The sequence below is a fragment of the Rhipicephalus sanguineus genome, chromosome 2 (assembly GCF_013339695.2).
Source record: "Rhipicephalus sanguineus isolate Rsan-2018 chromosome 2, BIME_Rsan_1.4, whole genome shotgun sequence".
Taxonomy (NCBI): Eukaryota; Metazoa; Arthropoda; class Arachnida; order Ixodida; family Ixodidae; genus Rhipicephalus; species Rhipicephalus sanguineus.
In genome coordinates, this window is record NC_051177.1 from 15,706,438 (window position 1) to 15,718,864 (window position 12,427).

At 42.7% G+C, this 12,427-nt stretch overlaps 1 protein-coding gene across 3 annotated transcripts in view; it reads left to right on the forward strand.

The window, feature by feature from the left end:
- Positions 1-12,427, forward strand: part of LOC119382451 (nuclear pore complex protein Nup98-Nup96) — a 217,101-nt gene that overhangs the window by 110,205 nt on the left and 94,469 nt on the right. For all 3 annotated transcript variants that reach the window (XM_037650156.2, XM_037650158.2, XM_037650157.2), the window contains 2 exons: positions 3,359-3,498; positions 9,314-9,427. In XM_037650156.2, coding sequence (XP_037506084.1) covers positions 3,359-3,498; positions 9,314-9,427 — 254 coding nt within the window. The remainder of the gene's footprint in view (positions 1-3,358; positions 3,499-9,313; positions 9,428-12,427) is intronic.

Sequence of the window (12,427 nt, forward strand, 5' to 3'; positions counted from 1 at the left end):
CAGACATAAAATAATCACGCAACTTTTTTTTTACAAACATTGTTAAAATCAATACCCTGCTTCTGATATTTGTTTAAAAGATACGGTACATTGAAAGCCAGTGATTGTTTGCCATAAGTTGTACACCATTGCGGTACTAACCATTTCTCGTGGCCTCTGGTTCTAGGATCGCTTATCTGTTTTTTTAACCTGCAGTTACTGCTTAAAAAGTTCATAGTACTTCTGTTTGAAAAGAAAAACGAGTGCAATAGGCGGTACGGATACATGAAAGTGGCATTTATTACTTGATAACGGAGAAAAAATTCTTTAGTAAATGGTTTTATTTGCCGTTAGTGTCCCTTTAAATTATTCGAAATTTCAAAGTACAGTAGACTCTTGTTAAATGACACCTGAAGGGACCAGGAAAGTATGTTCTGTTTAAAAGAGTTGTTTACTGAGAGTCTACTGTATTCGAAATGAACAAATAGATCTGTATGTTTGACTGCGTGTAACCCCCCCCCTCTTGAAAAGGTGGTTTCACTGCAGGGCGAGTTTGCTATGCCGTGAAACCACCTATTCAGGGAATATCCACGCTGCCGCAAGGTTAAATGTACATATTACCTGCACCTCGATTCGGGGCGCTTACAACCACTTAAATCTCGGAATGTTCAAAATTAACCGCCAAAGCCCGCATTGCCAACGAAATGAACACGGGGGAAAAAGCAAACAAAACACAGTGCCCATCGCGGGAAATTTGCCGACTACGTTTCAGGCCACCTCGAGGTATGCGCATTACACAGACAACTGTCGAATCGCGACCGAAATTTCACGTGCTGAGCGGTACCGACCGTTCGATTTCACGGGCGCGCACGCGATGTCCAAGACATTGCAATCGAATCCGGAACCACCATTCGAGAGTTGCATGTGCCGACCATGCCCTCGTTTCATTAACGATATGATTCCCTCCCTTCAAGTGCAGCCATCGCAAAAAGTTTCGTTGATTCCGCACCCAAACCGCAACTTTTATCGCCCGCGACCGCTACCGAAAAGCAACCACGCTGATTAGGCCTAGCCTGCGGTTCAGCGTTGTTGTCGCGGCAAGTTTGTCCAAGACAACATGAAGATCGGACGTCGAAAAGATAGCACTCAGCACTAACCCAAGAACAGCGCGCGTGATACGAGAGTTGGTTCGCGGCCGGGAAATCAACAGCGACAAAAGCCGCCAAGCTCGTTTATATGTCCGCGCACTGGCAGAAAAGGCTAAAGCTCGCGTCATGAAGCCGCCAAAACTTTCAATTTGCAGACGAGTAGCAAACGCGATATCTGTAGCAAGTGTGATAACGACCGACGCTTTTCCGACAGGAAACTTACTTAAAGCGCACTTGATGAGGACGCGATCGTACTGATCGTACGTTCCACGCGGAACGCGCTGCCGGCAAGCGGCCGCGGAGCCTTGCGCCTTGCCGCGCCGGTGCAAGGCTACTCTGTCGCCTAGGCAACCACAATCCTTCTCCACCTCGGCGAGCCCGCACAGCGCTGCCGCGGTCTTTTCCTCCCATCCGCCCCTCGTTCGTTCACAGTGCGTGCCCTCGCCCTTTCGTAACGACCTCGTCGCTCCCTCCCCAGCGGCGTACCTCCTTTGAGACTTCATTTTTGTAAGTTTAAAAGCATCTTATACAGGCTTATACGTGCTAAGTACGTATAGCAAATTTTAAAACCTCTAGCATTTTGCCGCTTATAACTTTCACCCTACTGCTATTCGGATCTTGCTGCTACAGTTGAAACTTGATATAATGAACTGATGACTATGCTTGAATTGAAGTTCGTAAAATCGAGAAAAAGATTTTTCGGTTCTTCGAAATCTGAATTGGAACGTAGCAACACACAAAAGCTATCGTGGCATTGTATTTGCAGCTGACCAGTTGCGGGAATGACACTCTCTTTATGTGTTGTGTGTGACTTTTCTTTACAGGACTAGAAGTATGAGCCTTGTGGCAACAATTAAAATGAGTACTGCATGAGTGTGCTCAAAATTGCAGTCGCTGGGATAGAAGCATAAATTGTAGTCGCTTTTGCAATCGCTTCTCGTGTGATGACATAGTCCAAGCAGTTAATATTCCCGAGTCAAAATTCGTACCTGATTATAAGAAATAACGCAGACAGTTTGTAGGAGGTCCTATTTCTAATGCCGATAAATACAGACCATCCTGGATGCGGGGTGCTTTTGATTGTCGCCTTCGCTTCAAGTTAGAGTGGTCTGCAAAATGAGGCCCTATGCAACAGTTTTCTCCCCCGAGTCCCAACCACATATCTAAAAGTTGTTTCTTTTTTGTAAGGCAAGCGCAAAATCCTATTTGGGAAGTTGGAAGCACGCTTTGGTCGCCATGTTTTGACACTGCATACTCAAACGCTTACAGCTGCAGTGCCACAAGATATTGATAATTTGGTTGAAATCAAGGGAACAAGAAACTAGCCAAAAAGTAGCCAAGACATTTTTTTTTGCTGCCACTGGCCTAAAAAAGCAGCTAAATTGGTGCAAAGTAGCCAAACCTAGCAACCTTGAATAGGAGTGCGTGCAGCAAGCACATGGGTAGACTGAAGTATAGCAGGCAAAGCTGTGTGCCCGCATCACGCATGAAGCGAGATCTACTTAAAAGCGAATGCAACTGTATAAGTGAAGTTTGTTTTCGAAATAATTTAGTGAAAAAGTCTCCTTTGTCAGACAAGATAAAGAGAGAAAAAGGATTGCAGTTATTGTTGTTATGGAAGCACAAACTTTACAAATTCTATGTTAATGTTTTTTGGTACTGTCTTGGTGTTCAAAGTTGGTGCCACATTACAAAGGTAGAACATGTGAATGCATACAGAACATGACAATGTGCCGCTGTTTTAGCATTTTCACTAAAGGGATGTAAAACAGTGCAACTTTCACTGCAAGCTAAAGTTACTGTGGCTGCTATGCTGTTCATGCTGAACTTGAGATACCTTGGAGGAATTTCTTTTCCATTTGGCCATTATGCTCAAATTTCTCTGGTAAAGGCACATTTGATTCATTGCAAAGGCTGTTCACTTTGCATGCATCATTCTTTACTGTAGCAGAATGACTGTGCGGCCTATTTTTGAATGTTTTCAAGGACATGACCACATATTAGTAAGCTACTGATATAAAAGCCACTTTTTGCGGAACTATTGAATTCATTATAAACAAGCTCGGCTGAATAATCGAAGGCCACTTAGTAAATAGAATTGTTCGCTAGCTCAGCTACAAAATACCTCGATTGTTCAATCCTTATTGACATGTTTCTCTAGGTTGAATAGCATCCAAGCTTGCTCTAGTTGTGTTTGAGCTTGTACCCAAAGTTGCTGTTCTTGTCTACAGTGCACTTTCGCCGTATGGAGATTACTGTGTATCCTGATGACGATGACAAGCCTGCTGTAGGCGAAGGCCTCAACCGCAAAGCACAGATAACTCTTGACAAAGTGTGGCCAATTAACAAAGTCACTCGTGAATCAATCACGGTAAGTATGCCTCGCTGCTTTCTTTGTCTAGTACGGTAAAACCTCGGTGATACAAATCTTGTGGGGTCACATAAATTATTCGCGTCATCCAAAATTCGTACGATCCCAAAAACATGGAAAATTAGTATGCAACAAAAGAAAGCTGGAATACGTTTTCACTTATTGTTTCTCAGGGCCGCAGCAACATCATAGAGAGACATGAATGATTGCAAGTAAAGTTATGTTTTTAGGAGTCGGCTATTATACCGGTACGAGTAAATATACCGCATGTGTTTAATTAAGGGAACAAATGTGCTGTGATCCGTGACAGCTATACTCCATCTCAGAAGTTCCTTTCAGCACTGTGGACGCTACAGGACCCCTTAGCCAATAGGAAGGGCGAAAATCCTTCGTGATGTATTCTTCCGCGCCGTGTCGTCTCCTCAGTGTCCCCATGGCGTCTGCGCGCCCGCATTGTGCGTGTAAAGCGAACAAATGGCAAAAAAAGAGAACATGGCTGCACCCATAGAAGCTGGTGCCGTTCGCCTGGAATTTATCACGTCGTCGTCATGAGCTTTGTGGCCCGTAAGCTCCAAGCTGACGCTTTTATTTGCTTTAGCTTCATGTCCTGGCGTTCCGACAGCAATGTATTCGTGACTATATTGCGCTAGCTTCATGAACCGTTATCAAATGTGACACGTTAGGCTTAGCAGGCGTGGCTAAACAAAAGTCTGATCTCTCCAATAACGATAAAACGTACCTGCTGCTTTGTCCTCGTCATGACATGGCACAAAGTGATGGCTCATTTTGCCATTTATTTCTTGCTGTCAGCGCTGTGGGCAAGTAACAAGCGCAACTTCGGATTGAAGCGGGCGGTCACGTCTGCATGGGCGTTGCCATGTTGATTTGTAACCACAGTTGCCGGTGGTTACTGATACAATTAAAGAAATAAGATGTAAATGCAATGAAGAATAAACATATCAGTCATTGTTGCGATGTAACAAATGTAGGGATGGGCGAATATTCGGACGAATATTAAAGTATTCGAATTCGCTTCAATACGAATTTATGTTATTCGAAATTTCGAAGTATTCGAAATGAACGAATACATGCATGGACAGCACATAACCCCCTGTAAAGGTGGTTTCACTGCAGCGTCGGGTTGCTGTACTGTGAAACCACCCTGCCAGGCAAAATCTGCACTGCCACGATGTCACACTTCAAGGTTAAGTGTACATATTTTTTAAAATTTAACAGCGTCATATATGGGCTTATATGCGCTAAGTATAGTAATTTTTAACTGGTAACATATTGTGCCACTTATAACTCGCACCCTACTGCTATTCAAATTTTGATACCATTCAAGGTTTCTTCCACTTCATTTCAAACCAAAAAAGTGACATTCACTCATACCTAGTTCCGATTCTTAAAAATATTGTACAAGGGTCGTGAAGGAAATGCTCAATTTTTCTTGGAGTACTATTCGAACTATTCGATTCGAAATTATTCGACCAAATCACTATTCGCTTCCGATTCGCTTCGAACCTCAAATTTACTATTTGCTCATCCCTAAACAAATGTTAAACAAGCGCAAATGTCTCAACCTGTGAACTGTAGGGTAGTTATATCTGGAACTATATTTTGCAGCGCAAGCATGTGGCTTGCTTACACACCGTAGCTTTGGTAGTGCTGAACGGTAGTGATGAGATGGAGTATAGTTGTCCCTTCTTAATCTTGGTACGCTTTTCTGCATGGCATCAGAGTACTGCGGCGAAAGGGACTTACATTTTTCGTTACCACGCCTATAGAATGTGGGTCACTGGTGACCCGAACACGCCGAGCGAGAACATAAAAATACGGGCGCTCCTATCAACTAGTTGCACCATCTAGCACATCCTGTAAGCACTAATGTTTTGTTTCCTGCATAGTTAGTTTTCTTTTCCCAAGCAGTAGCGTTTTTTATCAGCGACTCAAAAGATAGCGGCTCGCTTGGTTTGTTCGCGAAAATGGCAGACAACCTGGTAGCGAGACCTTCTCGAAAATGTTGTTCCTTGAACGATTCTGTTGCATCTGCAAGCGATTTTTCTGCTGTTTCTAGCAGAAGTGGCTCTGAGGATGATGTCAAATCTAAGAAATATAGTTCGGACGATAAACCGTAGAACGAGCCTGGATCGTAGTCAGGTGTTGATCAGTACATTTCGCTTTCTGTGACATCGATTTTTTATGCTTATTGAAATGTCATGAGGATGTTGGCAGTATTACATCTTTTATTTGTAGTGTCTCAACAGTATATGGTAAAGATTTGGTGGCATTGCCTTTAGCCAGCAGAGAGTAATGTTCAGCCCTAAAAGGGTACCCGGCCAGGACCTCGGCGTAGTGTTGCGCAGTGGAGCGATATGTGTCACAAGGAAAATTGGTGTTTTGGGCATCTTTGTCACAGTGGAAGTAATAAACAGAATTTGTGTTAGCAAAAATGAGTATGCGTGGTTGCATATCTTGTAGAAGCAGTCTTATGCTGAGGATGATGGTTCTTGGGAAATGGTCACAGCCGCAGAGATGGTAAATTTCATTTGCCTGCTGATCTATTTGGGCATTGTCGAGTTTCCACGGCTTCACCTTCCCAAAACAAGTACATTCAGAAGAAGTCCTACTGATTGACGAAGCGGAGAAAATACAAAAATTGCTATGAGGACAAGAAACTTGACAACCGGACAAATGTCACTTGTAACGCCTGTTTTGCCCAGTGGCACACCAGCCTTAGAAAAAAATTTTTTTTTTACATCTTAGAGCTTTCAAACATGGTTCCACCTATTTCAGTGGTGTCAGACATTGTAATCTGAAGAAATTTCTTTTTAGCTTACAAATTTATAATATTTTTATTGTGTGCAGTGAAGCTATACTTTAGAATGTTTTGGCGCCATTTTAGTGCTACCTTTTGATATCTTAATTTTTTTTTCTGTGCTGCTATTTAGCATAATTTGTTTAAAATACTCATGGCTCAATAACAAATTTATTCCTCTTCTTAATTATATTCATTGTATTACTGTGTTTGGAAAATTGGTAGAGGGAAAAAATATAACCGTGTAACCTGATGGAATAATGCAGTTTTCACTGTGCAGACAAAAAAAATGTGGTAACTCATACGCTTTTTGAGCTAGATCATTCAAACTTTCCTCTAATATAGAAAACTGTTGAGCAAACATTTTGTATATTTCAGATTATTTTTCGATTTTTTTTCTTTCATGTTGGGAGCACAACATTAGAAATGTTCTATGCAATGTTCAATAAATCTGGTATTTCATAAATATTCTTGCATATCATACCCTAATATTAATTTTTTTATGCAATGCCATTAAAAAAGTACAATCGCGTAGCTTCATATTGATGTATAATATTACACTGTATCATATCATATTATTTATAACAAAAATTAATTAGTAAAACCTACAAAATGTGGCCAATTTTCCCATGGTAACGAAAGAGTTAAGAAGCGCTCTGCATGTGGCAGATTAAAGGGCCAGTAAGCAGGCTATTCTGTACCTTACTCCTCGAACAATATTTGAGCAGCTTGTTCTTGCTGGAACAGCACAGTTCATGCCGGGATCTTGTAAATGAAATGGTTCCCTAGCCTTTCCTCGCACTCCACATGTGCAGACGGGCCCTGCCTCTTGGGTTTGATGAGGCTTCAGCAGTACTGCAGGTGCCGCTGCTCTTTTCCACTATGAATCAGCTGGTGCATTTGCATCAAAGTAAAGTAGAATGAAAGCAAAGGGTTAAATAATACATCCGATGGTGCGTTGCACTGCTTTGAAACTGGGAAAGTGTGATCGAATCACTTTTTGTTTCTACCTACAAAGAAAAAGGAAAAACTTTTTGAACTTGTCTTCCACTGCTTCGAAATCTGCGTTGTCTTTCATCTCTGTCGTGAAATTTCTTTGTGGCAAATAGAAAATGCATTGATTGACACAAGCACCCATGTACTGACAGAGAGGTGTAGTATATAGGAAAGCTGCACAACCTCTAAGCAGCATAAATTCAAATGTAACGCATATCACTCTCTATTATCGACCCATTTGGCATGCTTATATGACACCGGTATGATCATCGAGACATTTCTGTTTGCTGTGAAAGACTGTAAAAGGTGCAAACAAAAGTATTATTAACAGAAATATTAACCACATACCGTATTTATTAGAGCTGTGCGAACAGCAAAATTTTGGGTGCGAAGCGAATTCGAATATTGACGTGTGAGTGCGAATCGAATTGAATATTTTTCGAATATTTCTCGAATATTTCTAGAATGTTTTTCTAATACTTCGAAGCGAAATTGCAGAAAAAAAAAAATTAGAGAGGATTCCTAAGCATATTCTTATGAAATAGCAACATGAAAGTGTTTCTTTTCGCTAGGTTGATGAAGCACTGGCGGGGTGGTGTTTCATAGTTGTCTTATCATGAATGAGGCAATGTAGGGGCCGAATTCTATTTATGTACATGATTTGGTGCAACCAAAGTGTTGCCGACAACGCTTTACACGTGATAGGCAAAGGTGCCATTTCCTCAGCCTCTCCTCCTCTCTCAACTTCTGTGGAAGCCCACTGATGTGGCGGACAAGGGTGTGCTCCCTTCAAGTCCGGAGTTCCAAATCTGCCTCGTAGACTTCAATATACACGAACATCTGAAATTTTGGATGCTAAAAAACTTCGACTTCCGATTTTTCGACTTCCTGCTCAAATTTTAGGTCCAAAGCAGCAATAACTGAGCCCCCACCTCTGCCACATCTTTCCTCTCCATGTTGGAACCAGCGTTTTCTTGAGTTAGTACATTTGCGACCGTAGCAGAGCTTGAAAGGCTGCTTTGCCGCAATACCGGGTTGTCATGAGGATAAGCATATTGAAAATCTAGGGACCACTTCCAATCGAACGTTGACTGTGTCTTGGCAAAGTTCGACCGTAACGGAGCTTGAAAGGCAGCTTTGCCGCAATACGAGAGTGTAGTGGGGTGAAGCATATTGAAAATCTGAAGGGGTGACTTTCAATCGGACATTGACTGTATTTGTTTTTGGGAAGTTCGAATAGTAAAATTCCAGTGCGAATCGAATCGAATAGCAAACACTATTCGAAAAATATTCGAAATTTCGAATATTCGCACACCCCTAGTATTTATTCAAATCTAAGCCAATGTTTTTTTCGAAAAAAAAAAACGATGTGTGAAAGTGGGGGTCGGCTTAGATTCGAGTACAATAATTAAGTTTTTTTCTTTTTCTGGCCTTGCAAAATTTATGGGTCTGCTTAGAATCGGGGCCGGCTTAGATTAGAGTAAATACAGTAACAGAAAATACCCAAGTCTCGATTTCCTATTAACAGAATGCACTTTTAAACAGATTTCGTATCATCCATTGCTTGTGACTGGGCAGTCTCAGTTATAACGTGATCAGAATGCAGTTTAGACCACTGATGAAGCATGAAAAGGACTAGCATTGGTATAGAATTGTTTGTCTTTTATTTGTAATGCTGTGCAGATCTGGAGCTGCAACCGATAACGCAGGAGAAAAAAAAAATTACTATAGTCAGATACAATTTTAGAAGTTTGTGGCACTTTCTCCTCAAAGGCAGATGCACACAAGCCTTCCCCAATTGGCACTCACTCCAGACTGACCTCATGAGCCGGACGGCCCTTAATCCCGCCTTAGGAGAACATAGTCGCGGAAGCGCTTTGGTCATCTGGGCTGGGCCTCGCCAGACTTCTTAAGTTGTATCCGGCTGTAGCTACCAAATTGAACTTTTTAATAGTTTTCACACACTCAGTCACACGAGAGTTGCTCTTATGTTTTTTCCAGGACCCAGTAAAGCTGAAGGCACTTGGCTATCAGGAGAAATTGGAGAGGACCACTGCGAAAATTGGGGGCCGTTTTCTGGAATACAGGCCTGAAACAGGGTCTTGGGTTTTTGAGGTGGGTGCATTCTGTGTGTTGCAACTAGAACAGCTAAACCTTGTTGATGTGTTCTTCAAGAGAACAGAAAAATCATGCTGGTTGGTTTTGATTCATTGCAGTGGGCAGCGCAAGCATTGACTTGTCAATGCTTGAACACTGAGATACATAATCGCACGTTCTGCATCTTTGTCACTTGCGGTGCCTGTTGCAATGATATGTTTGTATTAAACTTTTCCAGCTCTTATGCCCCAAAGCACCACTTTTTTTAATTGTCATGAAGTCTCACGCAATAGCTTCCTATTTTTATGTTTCCCTTTCTGGCTGTTATGTTCATAACTGCGATGGTGCCTATATTTTCTGCTACAGTCAACTGCTGATTTTTCGGACATCCTTGAAAATTCACACGCTCTCGCGGCACTGTCACAAGCCCCATAAAAGTCTGAAATTTTGGACGTTGAAACTCTTCGGCGTCCGATTTTTCGGACTTTCCGCCCAAATTGCAGGTCCGAAACGGCATTAATTGAAGCCCCCATCGCTCTCAAACCAGCGCCTTCGCAAGTCAATCTGTTTGCGGCTGTAGCAGTGTCCAAAGTCAGCTTAGCTGCAATGCTTAAGTGTCATGGGGTGAAGCAGACCGAAATTCAAAGGGGCCACTATCATGGCACGGTGCGGCGATGTCGTTACGGATAAGCACTGGAAATGCACAGAGGTGTGATGGCAGCAAATGCGGCAGTATGAACCCTTTGTGATAGGGATCTTCTGCTATCTGATCAGTAGTGCATGTTGCCTAGCGCAGTGGTAAGCATACCGCACGCTTTTAATAGGTGACAACCCAAATACACCACCGTTCATGCTGCCTCTTTGTGTGACATGGCTAAGTGCACTCCATATGCGTGTTGCCTTCACGAACAAAAGTACCTTGCCATCATCTTGCCCGTGTGCCCGTGCGTGGTAAGGAACGGAGTGGGCATAACAAACTTTCATGACAAACGTGTGCATACAGTGCAGTAAGCACCTCAGCAGTGATGGTGTCAGCTTAGTTGGCAATGTGCTGCACACAACTAAGAATTATCGGCTTCACGCGGCAGCAAAGGCTGCCGGTGGAAATTTTCTTACAGTAATGCGCATTGTTCATGTACATAAGCACACACATCGCGAAAAGCACGACGAGTCGTCTGCACTTCTGCCACAGCCTTTGTGTTCCGCGTCGTTTCCAAACACTCCATGCGAGAGAGCCGTAATTTTTTACGCGCTTCACTGGTATCGGCGGCGCTCATCACGATACGCAAATTTGCAATTGGTGGTTGGCACATATTTAAGTGGAGTTCGTGGCAAGTACCGAATGTATTCATAAGAACCTGGGCACGCACCAAAATGCTTGATAAATGTACTGGCAGACGTTGAAGCTATTTCAGACTTAGCTGTGGCGATTTGACTGCTTGAGTGGAATAAAAAAGCATGAATTCGTTTCTTGAGACTGCCTGATTTTTCAGACGATTTCGCAGTCCCTAGGGAGTCCGAAAAATCAGACGTCTATGTTGTGGCTGAAGGTGGACCTGGCACCTGCCATGCAGCACCATCTTTACAAAGAACCTCAAATTGTTTGTTGTTTTTTACTGGCACTCAACCAGGTGGTTAAGACGAGCCTCTTCTAAGATTACCTAAAATGATGCCTGTTCTTGGACATGCAAGACTCGCTGGTGATCGAGTTTTTTATAGCCGACATTAGGCATTTTTGCGCAGTGAACGGAGCAAAAAAATTCAGCAGCTTTTGATCTATCGGGAAGATAGGGGCAAACGAAACTTGGCACATGAGTTCTTGACATCGTCTTTTTCTTTGTTTCTTTCCATTGCATTGCATAATGCTCCCTGCTGTTTCCTTTCTTCATGCCGGGAATTGTACCTTCATCCACGTGCTTAGCAGTGCAACACTGCAGTTGCTACGGGCAATGACGACGTCCATGTGCTCATATTCGGGCAGCAATGAAATCTGGCAATGTGAAATGACAAGTGACCTCGATAACACATCAGATTGCCATATGAGAAACGGCTGATCGCCGACAAGCCCACGATCGAGAGAGCATCAGTTATGGGATGACACCGCATACAAATACGCATGTGATTGGCTTACCTTTGAGGGCTGCATTACTGTATGCTCGCCGGTGCTGGGTTTTTCGTGTACAACGCCAAAATCTGTTAGTTTTGAAAGGTTCGCCTAAAACTAAGATGTAGGTGAAGAAAATGATGGGCAGGGAGAGAGCTTGATGTGTGCATATGTGCATGTGCACTTATTACGTTTCTGAGAACCAGCTATCCATTGTTTCATCTGTATCTGCCCCTCAGCTTTGGCATGGTAACTTATGTTCCTGCAATCTGAACTACAGTAATTAGAGCTGTGCGAATAGCAAAATTTTGGGTGCAAAGCGAATTCGAATATTGAAGTGTGAGTGCGAATCGAATCGAGTATTTTTCTAATATTTCTCGAATATTTTTCTAATACTTCGAAGTGAAATTGCAGACAAAGAAGTTAGAGAGGATTCCTAGGCATATTCTTAAGAGATAGCAACATGAAAGTGTTTCTTTTCACTAGGTTGATGAAGCACTGGCGGGGTGGTGTTTCATAGTTGTTTTATCAAGAATGAAGCAATGTAGAGGCCGAATTCTATTTATGTACATGATTTGGTGCAACCAAAGTGTTGCCGACAACACTTTACCCGTGATAGGCAAAGATGCCATTTCCTCAGCCCCTCCTCCTCTTTCAACTTCTGTGGAAGCCCAACTGATGTGGCAGACAAGGGCGTGCTCTCTTCAAGTGCGGAGTTCCAAATCTGCCTCGTAGACGTCAATCTATAAAAACATCTGAAATTTTGGATGCTAAAAGGCTTCGGCGTCCAATTTTTCAGACTTCCTGCCCAAATTTCAGGTCCGAACCAGCATTAATGGAGCCCCCAACTCTGCCACATCTTTCATCTCCATGTTGGTACCAGCGTTTTCTTCAGTTAATACATTTGCGACCGC